Source organism: Gavialis gangeticus, unplaced genomic scaffold, assembly GCF_001723915.1.
Source record: "Gavialis gangeticus isolate Ggan-Ray unplaced genomic scaffold, GavGan_comp1, whole genome shotgun sequence".
Lineage (NCBI taxonomy): Eukaryota > Metazoa > Chordata > Crocodylia > Gavialidae > Gavialis > Gavialis gangeticus.
Window position 1 is genome coordinate 59,184,154 of NW_017729024.1, and position 18,272 is coordinate 59,202,425.

General features: G+C 45.2%; 1 protein-coding gene across 1 annotated transcript in view; it reads right to left on the bottom strand.

Moving 5' to 3' along the window:
- Positions 1–18,272, bottom strand: part of TRABD2A (TraB domain containing 2A) — a 253,727-nt gene that overhangs the window by 70,171 nt on the left and 165,284 nt on the right. Inside the window, exons 4-5 of the mRNA XM_019517139.1 lie at positions 15,792–15,938; positions 10,769–10,943 (exon numbers count right to left, since the gene is read on the bottom strand). Of these exons, the coding sequence (XP_019372684.1) occupies positions 10,769–10,943; positions 15,792–15,938 (322 nt within the window). The remainder of the gene's footprint in view (positions 1–10,768; positions 10,944–15,791; positions 15,939–18,272) is intronic.

Sequence of the window (18,272 nt, forward strand, 5' to 3'; positions counted from 1 at the left end):
CCCCTCCCCGCCCACCCGGCCGGGGACCCACTGGGGGGTGGGGGGAGGGGGGGGGAGGTGATGCAACCCCCCCAAGCATTGGCTCATAAAGCCTGGGAAGTTGCTAACTACCCTCTTTCAAACATTAAGCCTTCTCTCCGGCTCTCCCCTGGGGCAGTTTCACCTCTTTTTCTTGTGGAGTTTGGGATGGGGTGCTCTGTGGGGGGGGACCAAAATGTGCTGCCCCCTCAGAAGTCTGGCTTGCCAGGATCCCTGTATGTTGGAATTGGGGGTAACACAAACATTGCACAAGCATTGGACCTCCCATACCAATCCAGCCTAACCCTGTCTTCCAGTAATTCCATCAATCCTGAAGCGCCCCCAAGCAAGGGTTCCCCACACTAAGGTGCGGTCATCATCTTTCCCACCCACCACCAAACCACACAGATTGCCATGCCAATCTGCCTATGAAAAAACACACGCCACACCCCGAAGGAACTATGTGAATTTCAAATCTTTACTTCAACATTACAACGGTGGTGCATTCACATGATTTATTCTCATGAAAAATCAAGTCATTATTTAAAAAAAAAAATTAAATTAAGTTAGTAGAAAAAAAGTAGTTGGAATTTTCCTTCTCTGCACTCCTGTATCTATTTCTTTACTATTTATACACTGTTTATCATTTATACACTATCTATTTATTTATACACTATATACACTATTTAAACTTATACACTGTTTATAAACTAGTTATCATTTATACATTATCTATTCACTTACACACTATATACACTAGTTAAACACTAATAACTATTGATACTACTATGGCTACCTATGTATATCTATTTCAATTCTACTTCATTATTATTTACTGTTCTTCTATTTCTTGTACTGTTGTTATGCACTCCTTCTTTCATTCATTCATTCTTTCTTTTCAATTTCTGATCTTGAAAGTCTTCTGCAGGGGAAAAAAGAAGAAGAGGGTGTGTTTTGGCCCACAGTCCAAACACCACCCTTTTTACCTACCTCCTCCCTATAGAAGCTACAAAGTCAATGGGATATTTCTGACATTACTTATATATCACCCAGGATGCTGCACATCCTGGGGGGGGTCTGGCATGCAGTATTTGCCTGCATTGTCTTTCTGGAACGGCAATTATAAGAAATAGGAAAGGTACCCCTGAAATATTAAAGTGTTAAGTAGAGATGCCACACTCCATCAGTTGCACACTGATGCACATTGTGGTGCTGCTGCCACTGTGCTCCTCAGTTTAGAACACCATGCTGGGGGTGGGGGGTGGGAGAGGCACATACAGGACTGGTGGTGGTGGTGGTAGTAGTATGGACACAACCACTACCAGGGGGTAGTACACCATAGTGTGCATTGGCAACATATTGGGTTGATCCTCTATTTTTTTGTCTTTCTGTGTAAGTACTAACTACTGGTACAGTACAGAGGAAATGAGATGCCCCACACACCGTGCCCTCCCTCCACTCAACTGTGGGAGCAGGGGAGGGAGAGATTGGTAGGGGCCAAAAAAAAAAAAAATAACAACAGTAGCAATCAAAAGTGGCACCTAGTAGAAAAAAGACTGAACTACAAAAATAACGCAGCGCCACCTGGTGGGAAAAGAAAGTAATTACAAGTCTTTGAGTGCCTTTGTGTTTGTACAAGAGTCCATAGATACGTCGAAGTAATTGGTGGCAACACAAACTAAACTATGTCCACAGCAGCGTTACTTTAAGGTGCCAAAAAGACTTTTAAAGCGGTGGGAAATCCTGCTTGTGCAAACAAAAACACAGTTGCAGCACCTTAAAGGGCAAATCTCGTGCTGCGTACAAGTGCTCTAGATTTCCAAATCTGGTTGTCATAGATCAACACTGCTTTCAAAGGGAAGAGGAGAGCTCTACCTTAGGACTCCCCAAGAAACAGCCTTATTTGGTCTCCCTCTCCTGAGAGAACCCCCCTGAAGCTAGCCCTTCTGAAGGGAGAAGTCCCTGTCCTTGAGAACCGGCTCTTCTCAATCCCTGGCTTCCCTGTGATTCATAGCACCCCCACCTCTGAGAGGGACTTCTTTTTGGTCAACTTGTGGAAGGGAAGGTGTCTTCTTTTAAAGAGGAGGGGTATCAGAGTGCCAATGTCCCCCAAAAGCACAGCAGACTGCTTGAAAACAGACATTCTTTATTGGGGCATTCTAGTTCTCTCTGTCCTAATTCGAACTCTACTCTGTCCTCGCTATGACTATTCCTTTTCTCTCTACTCTGTCCTCTCTGGTCCTTTCTCTCTGTCCTCCCAGGGACTTCTCGTTTTCCACCTCCAGTTCTCTCAGGGTCTCACTTGTTCTCCTCAGGCACATACAGCCACCCTTGTAATAAAACAATTATTAAACTATAGTATTCAGAGGATACAATGAAACAGTATGTCATGGGGAAGCAATCGGAGCACAGTCTCTGTGGCCTGCTGTCAGGCTTAGATTGCCATCTTGCCCCTGAGGTGAAAAGGGCATAAAGGCATCCTGCTTATAAAACTATTTACATGAACATATGCTCATAGTGAGCCCCCCAACAAGCAGTCACCACAAGAACTGCAGGCTAGAACTCAGCCCATTCAGCCTCTTTCATCACACAGGTCTTTTAGGCTGGGGTTAAGAATTTCAGAATACCAAAGTAACCTTCATTCCATTTTCCTTGATTTTCAAGTGGACTCAGGCATCTGTTTTGCCTAGGCAACAATAGAAAATTTCATTGCATGTTCTTTGGGCTTTAAAAAATTACCTCGTGTGGCTTGTACATCCTAGACATAAACTGTTACAAATATTTCTGTTAGATCACTTCTTCAATTTCTTTCACTGAAAAGCTGAAATTCCAGCTACTATTAAAAATTTCCCTATCCACTAGATTCTTTTAGCTTCTTGCCCTAAATGGCACCCTTTTCCAAATAATAAAACAAAAATAAGAAACACCACGTAAGAGGCCAATCAGGTTGGAACCCCATTGTTTTAGATCAGAGGTGAGCAATTATTTGGGCCCACAGGCCACATAGGGATCTTTGCTGAGCTGGTGCAGGCTAGGTTACCAGCACCCTCTACCCCCACACAACAATTCACTAAAACTCCCTGCATGGGATGGGGTTGCAGGTAAGTGAGTAGCAGTATCCAGAAGCAGAACATGTGGGCAAGGCCAGAATCATGGGGTGGTGACAGCACGGAGCCAGGGCCCAGAGCAGAGTCGAGATCCATTGCCCACATTCCCCTGCAATGGGCATGGGTTCTGTAGGCAGAAACATGCAGGGAATGGGTCATGGCTCTGTCCCTGGTCCCAGTCCTGCACTGTCATTGCCCTAAGAACCTGGCCAGGCCAGACACAGACCCCTACCCGCCTGCAGCCCCACCATGGAGACCCTGGGATCTCAGGCAATGGCTGTGTGGGGCTGAGGCAGAGCTGCAATGCACTCTGCACATGTCCCATGGAAACTGGGCAGGAGCTGCAGGGGCAGGGCATGTGGCCAGGTTGGGGCCATGGGCAGACAAGGAACTGAGGCTGGGACAGTACCGGGATCTCAGGGTGGTGATAGTGCAGGGCCAGGGCTGCCACAGAACCCATGCCTGTTGCAGGGGTATGTGGGCAGCAGGCCCTGCACTGTCACCACTCCAAGATCCAGGGGTCTCCCTTGCCTCACCTGCCCATCTCACTCCCAGACACCGCTCCCCACCAGCCCACAGCTTCAGCCCAACTGCCCAGCCAAATGCTCTGCCTGCGTGGATCCTGTCCCTGGCACTGGGTGTGTGGTGGACAGGCCAGGGTGCCCAGTCAGCAGGGCTGGGTCCAGCAGCAGCAGCCAGGAGCTAACATTGCTGGGGCTGTTGGAAAATGAAGTCCAGCCACCATGGCGCCCCGGCCCCACTGTGCACCCAGGGTCAGTGAGACTGGCTGCAAATGCCATGGCCCAGGCTGCCCCAGCACCTGGGCTGGGTGGGACTAAGGGACCCAGAGCGGACTGGGGAAAATCCTTCAGTGGGCCAGATCCAGCCTGCAGGCCTTTTTTTGTCCATCCCTGTCTTAGATCCTGGGCTAACAGAATAAACACAACTTCTTCCCAAAGAGCTTAGAATTCAAAATTGCCATCATACAGAGACAAGTCCTTTGCACAGATTTTCCTTTAGGCCCACAGCAGGGATGTTCTCACAAGTGCTAAGTGTCATAGGGTCTGATTTGAAGGTAATGGGCATTTTTCTGCTGACTCTCTTAAATGGTAGTGTGTTCTTTCTCCTTTAAGTCAAGTTACTTCGTTATTACAGCTGATCATATTTTACTATGAACTCTTCAACTGACCAATGCTAGTTCCTGTTCTACAATAACCTCCAAACTCTCCATTCACTACATGTTCCTTAGATGGTACTGGGCCAAATGTAAATTGTCTGTGAATTAATTTTAATTTTAAAAATCTAGGTTTACTAAACTGCTGGAAGGATTCAATAGGATGGTTGCTATGACCTGGAGCTTTGAAATGTAAAGTTTCTAAGCTTGCTGAATTAATTCTGACATTAGCTAATTAGGCTTTTCATAACAATTTCCCTTTCTGGGAGGTCTGCAAAAAAAAAAAAAAAAAGACTTGGGCAAAAAGGCATCCCCTGGAGGTCTCAATTCATACAAATCTGGCTAATACTAAGTAAATGTAACCATTATTTCCTTTGGTAATTAGAAAAAAAAATGTAACTTAAGACATTTGGACCATAACCCATCTCTTCTTAGCCTTAATGACAGTTTGCCAATATTTAGTCTGCCTGAATAGCTTCAGAATAATACAATGCTTGTTGTTTTTGGATGGAACAGAGAGAAGATAGTTAAAAGGAAAAGAAGTATAGAATTGTAACAGTGCTTTAAAAAAATCCAGTGGGCCAAATTCTGTAGGTCTTACTCAGTAAAAGCTTCTCACTGAAGTCAGTCACTCAGTCCAGAATGAGGAAGACTGTCTCTATGTGGGTCTTACTCACAATGACAAGTGCTATTTTCCTCGGCATCTCCTCTGGGTCTCTTAACTATTCAGGTTAGAGGGGGAAATCAGGGAGCTCATTATCAGCTCCTGAACTGTAGTATGATCTAAGATATGGATTAAATGAGTATCATCCTCCCAGGTAAGTACTCTTATTCCAGGAGTACCTTTCCATTATTTATTTAGCACAAATCAGTTGAAAATGTGTTTAAACTAAATTTACAAAGTCACTCTTATACTGGAATAATGGTATTGTGCCAATATAACTGTATCAGTATTCTCATGTAGAGAAGCCCTGATATGTTAAATGAACCACCACAATTAAACTATTTGCAAACTGTAACAGGGAGCCAAAGGGCTCCTGTCCCTTGCAGACCAGGTGAGTTCTGTGGAGCTGCAGCAGCAGGAGTCCAGGCTGGCCCTTATAATTAAAGGGGAAGCTCTTGTGAGGTGCTGGGGAGCCACATGACAGAAAGGGGTAGGGGCTTTGAGATGTATAAACCCAGGACCTGATCCACAGCAGGCAGTCTGCCCCTGCAGGCAGCAGAGAGAGGAGCTCCTGAGTAGGACGGCTGCAGAAAGGGACTGACTGGCACCCAGGCTGTCCCTGAGAGATAGAAGTATAGATCTAAGGGGACTTATAGCCTGTAAGAAACTTACTGACCCAGCATGAGGAGAGGTTTTTTAGTTACACAGCCAGTGGGCTTGCATTTATGTTCCGGTTAAGGACCAAAGGACTAGTTTGTAGCTGAATGGGAGGACAAGTGACCACAGAAGCACTCCAGATTTTCAGCCCTTTCAGGAGCAGGCTTCAGCCAAGAGGACCAGGGCCTGAGACCCAACAGGGAGAAAGGGACAGGCTCCACCTGAGAGGACCAAGGGCCTGAGCCTCAAGCAAAGTGAGATGAGCCAAGAGCCCAAGGAGAGAATCAGATACCGGACCAGATGAAGCAGGCAGCCAACAGAAAGAATAACCAGAAGGTTAAAATTAAGAGAGCGGAAGCCCATACTAGGCTGGTATGTGGCTCTCTAGAGCAGGGTACAGGCAGGAATTACTAGCCAGGGAGTGCTAAGGCTTGCTTAGGGACCCTGGGGCAGTCTCCCTTCTACAACAGAACATAATTCCATCAAGGCATGACAGGCGACAGGAAAAGGGAGAGTACGCTGGGGAGCCAAGTGGAGCTGGAGCTGCACAGACACCAGGGGGCATCACCACCTGTGGGGCACAGTTCTGTCCCATAAACCTATTTTGCTAGCTATCCATATTTCAAATGAATTATTATGCCATTATAACTGAGCATATGGGTCACAAATGCTGTAGCTGCCTCAAGCTGAAATGCCGTCTAACTCAAAATAAATACAAAAATAAGAAAACAGAAGGATCCGATTCTGAAAGATTAAAATTCTAGCTTCACTGTACAAGATTCTTGTGTATACAACAAATATGAGGTCCAGCTTCTCATCCACCATGACACTGCAGAAAGCACTGTTCAGATTTCTAGCAGGAACAAGAGTGCCTTCTGTAGCTACTAAGAATGCCACTGACATTATAACATTTCTTTTTGTTGCCTAAAATGCTTTCAAACATATTTTCTCTTGGGTTGAAACTTCCCAGATTTGTGCCCAGGCCAGAAGCCAAACTTTTTGGAACATTTCATCGAAAACTGCTCAACTGGGTTGTTTGTTTTGTTTGCTTTTACATTCACATGGTTGTTCATTTTAACTCAGTTTTGAAGAAAACTGATCCCATAGTTGCACACAGTTCCAGAACACCCCACCCCCCTGCAACTTACTTTCAACAGAATATATTGGAAGTGTGTGTGCACGTGTATGTGTGTGTGTGTACATGTGCACGTGCGCGTGTTTTTGGAACTCAGTGAAATCTATAAAATAAGCTAGATCTGAAGGTGGAACCTGCAATACTGCAACTTACCGCACAAAACGCAGTGTAAGAAATCGGAGTTTGCAGCTGTCACCCTGAACTGAGATCAGCTAATGTTAAAGCACTCAGCTAATGTTCCCCTTGAAGTCAAAGAAAAGTCCAGACTAGGTGTCTTGACCTTGGATCAAAGCCCATACCATGAAAAGGTCAGTTAATACAACATGTATTGTAATACAAGGTGAGAGGATATTTTAAGGCAGAGAGAAAACGAAGTTTCTACTATTTGCTATCAATTTCCTGCCAGGAAATTGGCAGCAAATAGCGTTTCACATTTCAAGGATAACATTGTATTAATCTAGTTTTATATACACACAACATCTACAACAGAGCACAAACATCTATAATACAGCGCTAAACCCCATTTCAATTTCTTGAAAACCACAAAGTCCATCAATCTTTTCAAATTTGCTAAAGTTATTTTTTTATTAAAAATACAAAGAAAAGTGGAAGGAAGGAATGTTTGTAACACCTCTGCCCTACACTCACCAAAGCTTTTTTAGAAGAAAGTCAAGGATGAAACTATTTCTTTTACCAAACTCTGGTTAATACTAAAGAAGATTAAGCTTTCCTCCCTATCTATTTAGGACCTTTGCTTGTGCAGGGGCCAGACCTTCCTCAGTTATTGGAATACCCAGCATATTTCTGTGTACTAAACAAGAACTGAGGAAAATACTCAAGTAATGCAGCAAACTTGAAAACACTGAAATTCAGGACAGCTCCCATGATCTTCCTCAGCTTGCTATTATCAGAATAAACCTTCAACATGCATCACTTACTACCAAAAAAACCTGAATGAACCAAGTGCTGAGATGAACTGCAGGGCAACTGTGACGATCAACATTTGGAGCATGCTCAATGGACCCAGGGAATATTAGGCAAATAGCCAGAGTTACATGAATTGCTTTCTGCATTTTATGCAATAATGTTATCAAGCATAGTTCAGTGCCCCCCCAGGCCTAGGCAATGAGAAGACCAAACATACACTAACCCAGAGATGAAGGATTGTTAGGGATACTCTACTGGTTTGGATGCTAGTCTGGGACTTGATTTCAGTTTCTTGCTTTGCCACAGATTTCAGTGTGCCTTGGCACAACTTACCTAGGGCCAATATGCATATTTAGGTGAAAAGCTCCTAGTTAGGGGCCTGAGCCCTAGATGATTTCAGTGTGAGTTTAGACAGCTAAATACTCTTGTAGGTCAAGTAATCAATTGTGCCTCACCTCCCTACATGTCTAAGGAGGAGAACAGCACCTTTTTACCTCACAGGGGTGGTGCAAGGGTAAGGCCGTTGAAGGCTGAGGCACTTGAATACTGTGATAATGGTGGCCAGAGAGGTGGTGATCAAAGACATTAGAATGGGGCACTCTCTAAACTGGTATCTGCATGGAGATGGTGTTTTAAGAAAGAGTTTTAAAGGTTAGGTGACCATACATCCCAGTTTGGCCAGGACACTCCAGGACTCCATAGGCCAATCCCAGTCAAAAGCCCCAGGCCGGAGTCCGGCAGGAAGGTGGAACGGCATGATGCACCAGGCAGGCATGCAGGCAGGCACTGCAAGGACATGTCATGTGCGGGTGGGGTGGCACCTATTCCAGTCCGCCTGCCCACCTTGCTCCCGCACAGGATAAACATTACCTGCCTGGACTCCTACCTGGCATGCCATGCTGCTCCACCTCTCTGCCAGACTCTGACCCAGGACTTTTGACCAACCGGCTGGGATCAGGCTATGGAACCCTGGAGGGTACTGGCCAAACTGGTATGTATGGCCACCCTATTTAAAAATTCCTGAGGAAGAAAAGGAAATAATGTGAATAGCTCCGGAGCTTGCACCAGGAAAGGTGCAGAAAGTATGATGGGAAAATGCAAGAAAGGTGTGATCTATGCATGGGAAGCAAGAGATTTTTCTAGTGGGAGCACATTTGGAGACAGCAGACTACATCCCCCAGGCCACTTACAAACTAGCAAGGCCTGTGCTGTGGTCTGCAGCTCCAAAAGGCAATAAACAGCAGGAGCAGTACTGAGATTGTCTGCAGTGTCCCTTCTAGGCATGAGCTCTTCTCATGCAGTTGGACATAAAGAAGACTGGAGGAGAAGAGAGTACGCAATCGGAGAGACTGAAGGAGGCAATGGAGAAAGAGAAGAAAAGGAACAGTGAAGTGGAGAGAGCAGAGGTAAAATGAAGTCATGGGTTCAAGAATGGCTGGGAAAGGTTTTAGGACCACAAGGAAAACAAGAGGGAACCAGGTGACAGAGGGTGAAGAGTGGTGGAGAGAATGAAGGGAACCACAGACAAGGGTCTGAGGAGTACAGTGGCAGATACATTGAGAGAAAACAAAAGGGGAGGAAAATCACAGGAAAGCATCTTTACATGTATGATTTATTCCTGCCCATTTCATTGCATGAACAATTGTTCGGGGGGGGAGGGAGTAGAGAGCAGGATTGTCAGCTCACTGGAACAGGGTATAGTTCATGTTCAGTTGCGCTGCAATTGCTGAAGTACTGTGCAGCTGTAACTGGTTTTTCTCATTATGTGTTTCTGGTGGGGTCGGCATTCATTTCCCAGCCACAATCTTGATGATCCAGAATGTTAATCCATCAGGGAATCATTTGACAGGACATGAATTTACAGAATCATGCTGGCCTCTAATTTACACTGGTGAGGCTGAATAGAGCCAAAGCTTGTAGGTGTCACAAGCAACCATGACCTGACCCAAGCAACCTATGTCTGATTAACCCTTCTCTATGACGGAGAGCTGGGCACACTGGCGTGCAGTGTAAATGGAAGGCATGTGTAAAACTTCAATGCATGCCTGAACAGATACCATCAGTTACCTTCCATTCCCCCTCCCTGGTGAGAGAGCTCCTTGTTATGCTAAGCTGATAGCCTGCAACTAGAGCTAAACTGCCTGTGCCAGGATTTCTCATTATAATGAATATAATTGCTTTTACAGTGCAGAAAGTAAATATTTCCCTTTCCTAATCTAGATCGTCCCCTATTGCTAAAGCAACAACCACTGCTGAGATGAAGGCATCATGTGCATCTCAGAGTACGGTTTTAGTTCTACTTCCCTCTTCAGTGACCATAATGAATCACAAACAGTGCTGTCAGAGGTCTGAGTCTGGGAGTCCTGGGTATTATCTCTGACTGGTCCACTGATTTCTGCATGTGCCATGGGGCTTGTCACCTCCCCTCACTGTGTCTTTGTTCCCCCTCAGACTGTTCCTTAGGTAAGCGTGCAGCACATGGTGCAATGGACCCTTCTGAAAACCTCTCAGTGCACTGGAATCCAAATGAATAACTAAGCTAGATACTTCATTGGCCATGAGCTCTTCCAAACTAAGCCAGCAAAAGACACTAACATTTAAAAGCACCTTCAGCAAATCTCTCTTACTGGGGGCAATTGTCATTTATTTTTAACATGAATGAATGCCTTGTATCAAGGACCACATTACAAATGCTTTCTTGCTATAGGAATTCCAGTATAATATACTGGAAAAACATTCCTGGTACAAAGAACCAGTGGAGAGAAAGATCCCCAGCCCTACCCAAGGAAAACACAGACACAGGTAAAAGTAGAGTTTTCTCCAATATGACCAAGTCTGTGCTAGTGTCTTCTTATACCACACTGATGTCAGTCAGGGACCACTCTTTTTGAATCAATGACTGACATAGCTGTGCTGGTGGATATCTGCAGTGGGAACACCAACAAAATGAGGAGGGCATGTAGCACCTTTAAAGAGTCTGATCCTTCCTTGTGTGGGTTCATTGCAGGGTTTGAGGCCTTAGTGTGAAGAATTTTAAAACCTGCAGGTAGAATGAAATCAAATCCGGGAACTTCCCTGGCACATACCGGCTCCAAAAGCAAAGAAGAAACTTTTGTCAGGGTACTCCTCCAGCAGGTCCTTCACCCTCTTCCCCATCCGCTCATTCCGCTTGTAGATGAGCTCCTGGCGGAAGTAATCATCTATCTCTTGGGCAGTAATGCGCTCATGAGGAGGCAGCGTGGCGTTAATGAAATTGGGGACCTAGTCAAGAAAGAAAAAGTTTTGAAGGAAGCAATGTTATGTCACTTGCATATTTAAGTGAGACAGACTCTTTCGCCCAGCCATTGAGATTTTATTCATGTGCATGGGACTTTTGACAGCCCAACCAACTAAATTTGTTTTGATGCAGTGAAACAACTGCTATTGCACAACAGCTCTTGAATCCTGCATGTATGGAAAAAGAGAATCCAGGTCTCTCTTTGCTTAGGCTGAGGGACATGGCAGAGCAGTTAAAGATTCATGACTGCAAGTCCTCACTCTGGAGGTATGCCAAAGGCTGCCCCCAGTTGACGTAGCTGTAAATGGGAATTTGGCCATTCAGGGGTTGGGGAGCTAAAAGCAGGCAGATGCAATGCTTCAATGTGTGTCACTGGCTACTGAAATGGGACTGTCTTAGGGTGCATACACAAGTGACATTTTTCATGCAATGAGGCCCTTGAAAGTGCTCTACAGCTGTGACTTAACACACATGCACAGCTGCAGAGCACTTTTTAAATGGCCAATGGCATGAAAAATTAACCCTAGTCAAATGAAGTATTAGATTAAGGTGCTCTAAAGCAGACTGACTTGGGGTACTTATGTTCCTTCCAGGGTTAATTTTTCATGCATGGGGGAGGAGAGGGGGCAGGGGACTGCTGCCAGCTGCTTTTGAATGGCCAGAGCTAAGGACAGGGTGGGGTGAAACAGAGCTCCCTTGCCTTGCAGGCCTAGCCTGGCTCCCCCCAGTATCCCAGCCAGGATGGGGGGGGGAGGGGGCTCCATTCCATCCCACCTCCTCCTCAGCTCTGGCCATTCAAAGTAGCCTGCAGGCATGGGCGACTGGTGCCTCCTGAGGGGGCAGGGGGGTCCCCCAATGACTAATTGCCAAAGAGGGATGGGGGTGGGGAGAGAGGCCCAATTGCTGAATGCCAACCAGGGGGTCCCCCAGCGGCTGATTGCTGAGCCAGCAGTGAAACTGGAAGTGCACTTCCATTCGCAGCTGGTGCTTTCAGGGGGTGCATCGCCAATGTCTGCAGGTCCGTGCTGACGTGTTTTATGTAAAGCATCATGAATCAGAGCAGAGCACTGAATATTTGTAGGCACCCCTAACTATTCTTGCTTGATGAGCCATTAGGCCTGAGCACACCTTTGACTTGATCTTTGGCTCTGTACTTTCTGCTGAAACTACCCTGGGTATTGAAAGATTAGAATCATCCTGACAATGTTTCATGAGATGTTTAACTGCAGTTCATAACACCACTCTGGATGATACAGAAGAGTAATCCTGCAATTTCAGGTGGTCAAATATATTCCAAAATGTTTCCAAAACAAAATATACACAATTATTTTGTGAAAAAAATAAAAATGTACCTGCCTTTCAACCAGCTTGACGTGCAACATTTTTCACCCCCTGTTCTTATGACTTCAGAATGGTCTTTTAAAAGATTGGGCCCCAACCTTCTCCCTTCACTATGGCCAAAAGCCACCTGTAATTACTTGCTTCAATCCACACACTCTCATAACCCTTTGCTAACACAAAGGAATGTCAGCTTGGAGTCATGGCAACCCCATTCCCTCCACACACATCCATATCTGGATGCAGGTACTAACACTAATGGGACAGTTAAAAGATGTCAGGACTGCCTGAGTCTAGAAGGGTGGGACTGGGAGCCAGAGGGCAAAAGCTATAATTGGGGCATCTCTGTTCACCTATCAGTTCCCTGTTTCAAAACCCCAGGAGCAAAAGAGCCCGCTGGAGCCACATGTGGCCACATTCATATGATAAAATGGCCATGCTCCAATAAAAAGCCTCAAGCACGTTACACTGCTCTGGGAAGCTGCTTCCTATACTGGAAACAGGGTAGCCATACTTGGGGTGGGCTAACTATAGAGTGACAAAGCCAGTTGACTTGTTCCTATATTCATTAGCCTGAAGTGATGTTGCCACACTGCTTCCAAGTTTATGAAACAGCCTGTCCAAAACAGTGTAGCCTGCTTAAAGATGCCACCCTGGAGCATGTTAAGTTTTCTGCCTAGACACAGTTTGAGGGCCGTGAAAACATGGAGAGAAGAGGACCTACAGCAAAGAGAGGAAGAAGGACAGAACACTGGTTTGCTCCTAGTGACACCTATGGGGTCTCAGGACCCACACAACTTGGCATTTTACTTTGTTGGTTACAAGCAAGGGGGGTGGGGGAGGTGAGGAGGGTGGGCTAGTGGCCAGGTTCTCAGTGACATCCAACAAGCTGAGAAGCCCAGCCTTAAAGATTTAAGACGTTATTGTCGCAGGAGTGTCATTATTTGAGCTAGCTGTCATATTTAACCTGACACTAATGGAGACTATTACATGGGGGAGAAATGAGACTGACATAGGTACAAGGCATCTTGCCATGCAAAAACATGATGCTTTATCAACAGGACAATTTTCTTCTTGGGATTACAAGCAAGATCAGGTTTCTATACCATATAATTTATATGATGGGGATCATAATCATGACCTCTCTTGTGAAGCACTTTAAGATATAGGGATGAAAAGCACTGAGCACTGTTCCTTAACATAATCACTGCCGCCAACTCCCTCTCTGGCCACTTGTATATGCAATGCAAGCCTGTGCTGAGAGGCACAGTGTCACGAACAGACAAGGATGAGCAAGCTAAAGCAACAGTTTTTTCAGCCCCACAGTGCATCTCAGTTAACAACATGCTCTACCCTAGAGAGGAATGTCCAGATTGGCGAGCTAACCATTGCTGCGGTGAGCTCTGGCTCAAATCTGTGAGACTGACACTCATCTTTGCTCATGTACACGAATCATTGGGCAGAACCTCCCATACACTGAGGTACAGTCAGAGGCCTGCTGTCCTGATACCTTAAATCTTCTCTTAGTTTCAAACCAATTCACCTATTTATACCTTCTCAATATTAGAAAGCTGTAACACCTTAGCTATAACGGTATATTACCTGTTCAAACTTCCTAAAGTGCCTACAGGTTCTGTAGGTATAAAGACACATTTTATTCCTGTGTTGCTATTACCAAATGAAAAGGGGAATAGCTATTGTGATATAACTGGGTACAGTATATACTGGTGTAACTAGGGTTTGTACTATGAACCATAACCCATAATAGAAATGGTTATGCCAGTACAAGAATGTTTTAGGCCTGGCCATAAGCTCTCCTAATTTCCTAATTATTCTCCCTTCCTCCATCCTGATATACTCCAAATATATTTTAGGCTGGTTTTAGGCTGTCACCTTTTCTCTCTTGAGACTCCTGCAAAATAATCTGCCTATGAACAAGAAAGCAAAGCGTGCCCTGTCCTGAGCCTAGGGGCTGATGCAAACAAAATTGTAAGGACAGTCTGCACTGCTGTGGCATAGAGGATATGAATATTAAGTAGCAAGTCCATAAATTACAACTTGTAGGTAATCAACTGCTATCCCCACTTCAGTAACAAAGACAATTAAGAAGTTTGTAAACAACTTGGCCACTAGTACACAGGTGTCAAAGACAGAGTCACACATGTCACTATATACACAAAACAGCCTGTATCTGCTCTCCATTAGCACTAAACTACTTTATCCCTAAAACAGCCTAATTCCAGAGGGTCCTTAAGAAAACAAAGAAATAACTTTCAGAACATTACTCTCCAAACAAATACACTTTGTCTAAAAGGGAAAGCCACTATCTACATATGGTACGTTGGGGTATGGCAGCTGGAACTTAATGTGGATACAGGTATAGAAAAGCAGCCCCTTAAGTCAGCTAATTCAAAATCTTGGCCAAAGCATGCAGATGGCTTATTTAAAGAAAGGAAGTTTGAGCTATGAATCAGAGCAGCGGACTGTATATGAAATAACACAGGTTCTGGTCCCAATAAGTGTAAAAGAGATCAGCAATTGGCCCAGGCTCTGCCTGGGGTGGGCTGCTGAATTGCCCGGTGAGGTATGTGCTGTGGCAAGATGGTCCAGTGATGTTTCTCTAGATCTGCAGTGGGATTATCAGAAACAACAATTTGTTCGGTGATCTTGTGCAAGTTGTATGGGACCTGAATTTCCCAGGTGCTGGGGGCCACCACTCCCCTCCGAGTCAATAAGAGCTTTGATGTGCTGCCTGTTAATTCTCCCTGTCTCACCTTCCCATCTGCATGACATTGTACCCACATAGAGTTAAAAACCCTCACAACCAGATTATCTTCTCCTTGGCAACTGGTATACCAGCAGGATGGAAATGACAAGCGGATGCCGGGCTGAAGGGGCACGATGCCAGTAGATAAATAACTACAGTGAAATTAAGTAGCTGTTGAGCAGCAATGGTGGATTCCACAGGGACCAAGCTCTGGAGGTATAAAACAACATACAGACACATACTGGGAGGTCTACCCAAACCACAGAACTAGGATGTGGAAACTAGTCTTCACACAGGCCTCTTGCCATCACAGCAGTCACTCTCAGAGCACCAGCTATCCCAGCAAAAGCCCATGTTAACCCCTTGCATACCAGAATTCCCAATGTCACTGCAATATTAACTAGCATCTGCTCAGACTGGCTTCACTCTTTGGGAGAACATTTAACTTTCTCATATGGAACTGAAGAAAAGGTTAAAACTAAAAGACACTAACCCCCCAAAATCCCGATCAGGGGACTAGGAGGCAGGCAAAATAGTCTGAAACAAAAAATCAAGTTTCTTGCTGGCAAAATGTAAAGCAATTCCACTTTTGGATAACAGTACTTGAGGCCTTGCAGGAGCTAAAGCAACTCTGTCCTTTGACGGACACTAACCTAATGGGGAGGGAGAAGCTCAAATGAGGGCATTCCCTGGGTAAAGTGCAAGGGATGGCAGGGGCAAGACTCACTTGAGAAGTGTCATGGTTGAAGATGATGGAGTTGAGGTCCCCACAGTTGTAATGCTTGATAAGGTCCTCTGTCGTATAGGGGATCTGGAGACTGCCTGCTCGAAGGCTCTCCTGCTGTAAGAGAGTCTGATTCAAAGCAAAGATCACCTGAGGGAGTGGGGGAAGGGAAGGAGAGAAGGAGGAAAAGACAGAGTTCCTTATGAGTTCCTTCACTCTCTGGTTGAAAAGATACATATGCACAAGACTCTTCATTCTGCTCCCATTCCTTGCTGCTGCAATAATCCATACACTTCACTAACCCAACCCTAAAGCTACTGAAACATCAGAAATGATGGGATCCCTGGTACACACAGCACCTACACAAAGACTAGCTAGCAGTGGAAATTTATCTAATTTCACTTGTCACTCCTTAAAATTAACCCTTCACACTGGCACCCTGGCTGTCTCACCTCACATTCCAGCTAAAAGGTGACAGACAGCCCAGTGCTACAGCAAAACCATGACTTCACTGAGTCCCTGAGGTTCTCACCTATCCTAACCCTAAGAGTTATGAGATAATTGGAATGCCCTCTTTCCACTAGGCAACAGCCACATAGTAAATTAATAAATTTGAAGATGGAGATATTTACTGGAAAGCAACTGGGAAGCCAAATGTTTTGGAATTTTTTTTCTACCCGGGACACAATTTCAGCCCAGATACTATATCTGACAATCAAGTTACTGCTAATACTCTGACATATGCTCCCCTCTTCATTTCTCTCTCTCTGTTATAAATCCCTGCATTCAGATGAGCTATTGCCCTCAAATCTCCTTATCCACATGCTCACAACAAACATGCCTGCTCAAGTCTGATCTTCCCTTCTACCAGCTTCTACCATTTAACCCCAGCTTTTCCTCCTCCTTCTGGAGGGAGGATTTGCCTCTTCCCTGTTCCCTGTCATTTGTTCCAAAAAATTCCAAAGAATATTGAATATCTTGGGTTCAGTGATGAAGGTGGATGTCATTAAACCAAAGATGCCATGTTTGTTGTGGGCTTCCTGAGACAGTGTTCTGGAGGTGGCAACCCAGGTGAGTAAATGGAAAAATCAGGGTACAGCTATTCAGAATAATCAGAGCCTCTCCCCAGTGCTCACCTTCAGTAAGCCAGCAGGAAGACTGGCTGCTGGCTATGATAGTTGCACTCTAATGCTCATGGGGTGTTGATATCTGGAGCCCAGTATCCATCGGGAGTAGGGGAGAGTGAAGGGAGAACTACCCCTGCCCCTGTCTTTGGCCCACACCCTTACTTAAGGTTCACAGAGGCCTATTCCAACCCAACAGTTGCAGTAGTCTCTGCATCCCCTAACTTAAGTTGTGGAGACAAAAGATCTGTATAGCAGAACTCTCCAACCGTCACCCACTGCTCAGGCTTTCCAGACCTATCCTTTCCTCTTTGTACAGCAAAACAACATTGTCCTCCAGGTCCCTTCAAGATTTGGCACAGAGGACTGGCATTCTGGTTGTCTCTTGCATGGCTGCTACAGGGGGAGTGACTTCTAGGCTACTCACATGTCTGTGAAAAGGTAACCTCAATTTGACCCATGAACATGAAAGGCCCATAGAGTAGTTCTGGGCAACTGCTCTTCTAGCACTCAAGTGTTCTCTATAGCAAAGGAGGGGTAGTGGAACTGCATGTGCTTCACTTACATCCCATTGGAAACTCACCCAATGCCATAACCTCAATGGGATTTAATTATATTCGTAAGAGGTATCCTGAATAGGGATGTTTTGCTGAACTGGGTCTTGAAGAGTATATAGGGTGCACTTATACAGGAGCCAGGAAGCTGCTCTGATGATTAATCAAAGCTGCTGGAGCATGGAAATTACCATGCCCTAGCCAGCTTCCACATCTCATATATCGGTGTTCCCATGCTTCAAAATGGCGGTGGGGGAGCTTTAACTAAAGCTCATTCAACAAGCTTTAGATAAAGTGCTCCTGCTGCCATTTTGAAGTGCAGGGATGCTGATACACAAGATGCTCCAGGCACTTTAATTAGAGCAGCTGCGCAAGCTGCTTTAATTAAAGTGTCCCCCCCACCCCTGATGGATGTGTAAAAACGCCCATAATACCTGTGCTCAGGAGTCTGTATTTGCTGCACTGAGTTTCTGGGTGGAATTTTAGATGCTGCTTTTGATCCATTTGGCATCAGGTTACCTAAAAGACCCTTTAGTTAAGCCAGATAGACTTATCAGTTCTGACCAGAGTACAGGATAAGTTTTAAATTTATCATAAACAAGGCAAGGTAAACTCTGGCCTAAGCTTCCTTTTAAGTTTGGCTATTCCATGAGATTCCTCTGCAAGGTCTCTAACCCAGTTCCTCTGCCTCAGAGATGCACTCCAGCCCTAGACCCAAACATTGTGACCTGAGGAATCAAAAAAAAAAAGCTTTGCATCCCTGTGCTGGATCCTAGAATCTATGAGAGCCTTTTAACTCCATTTTC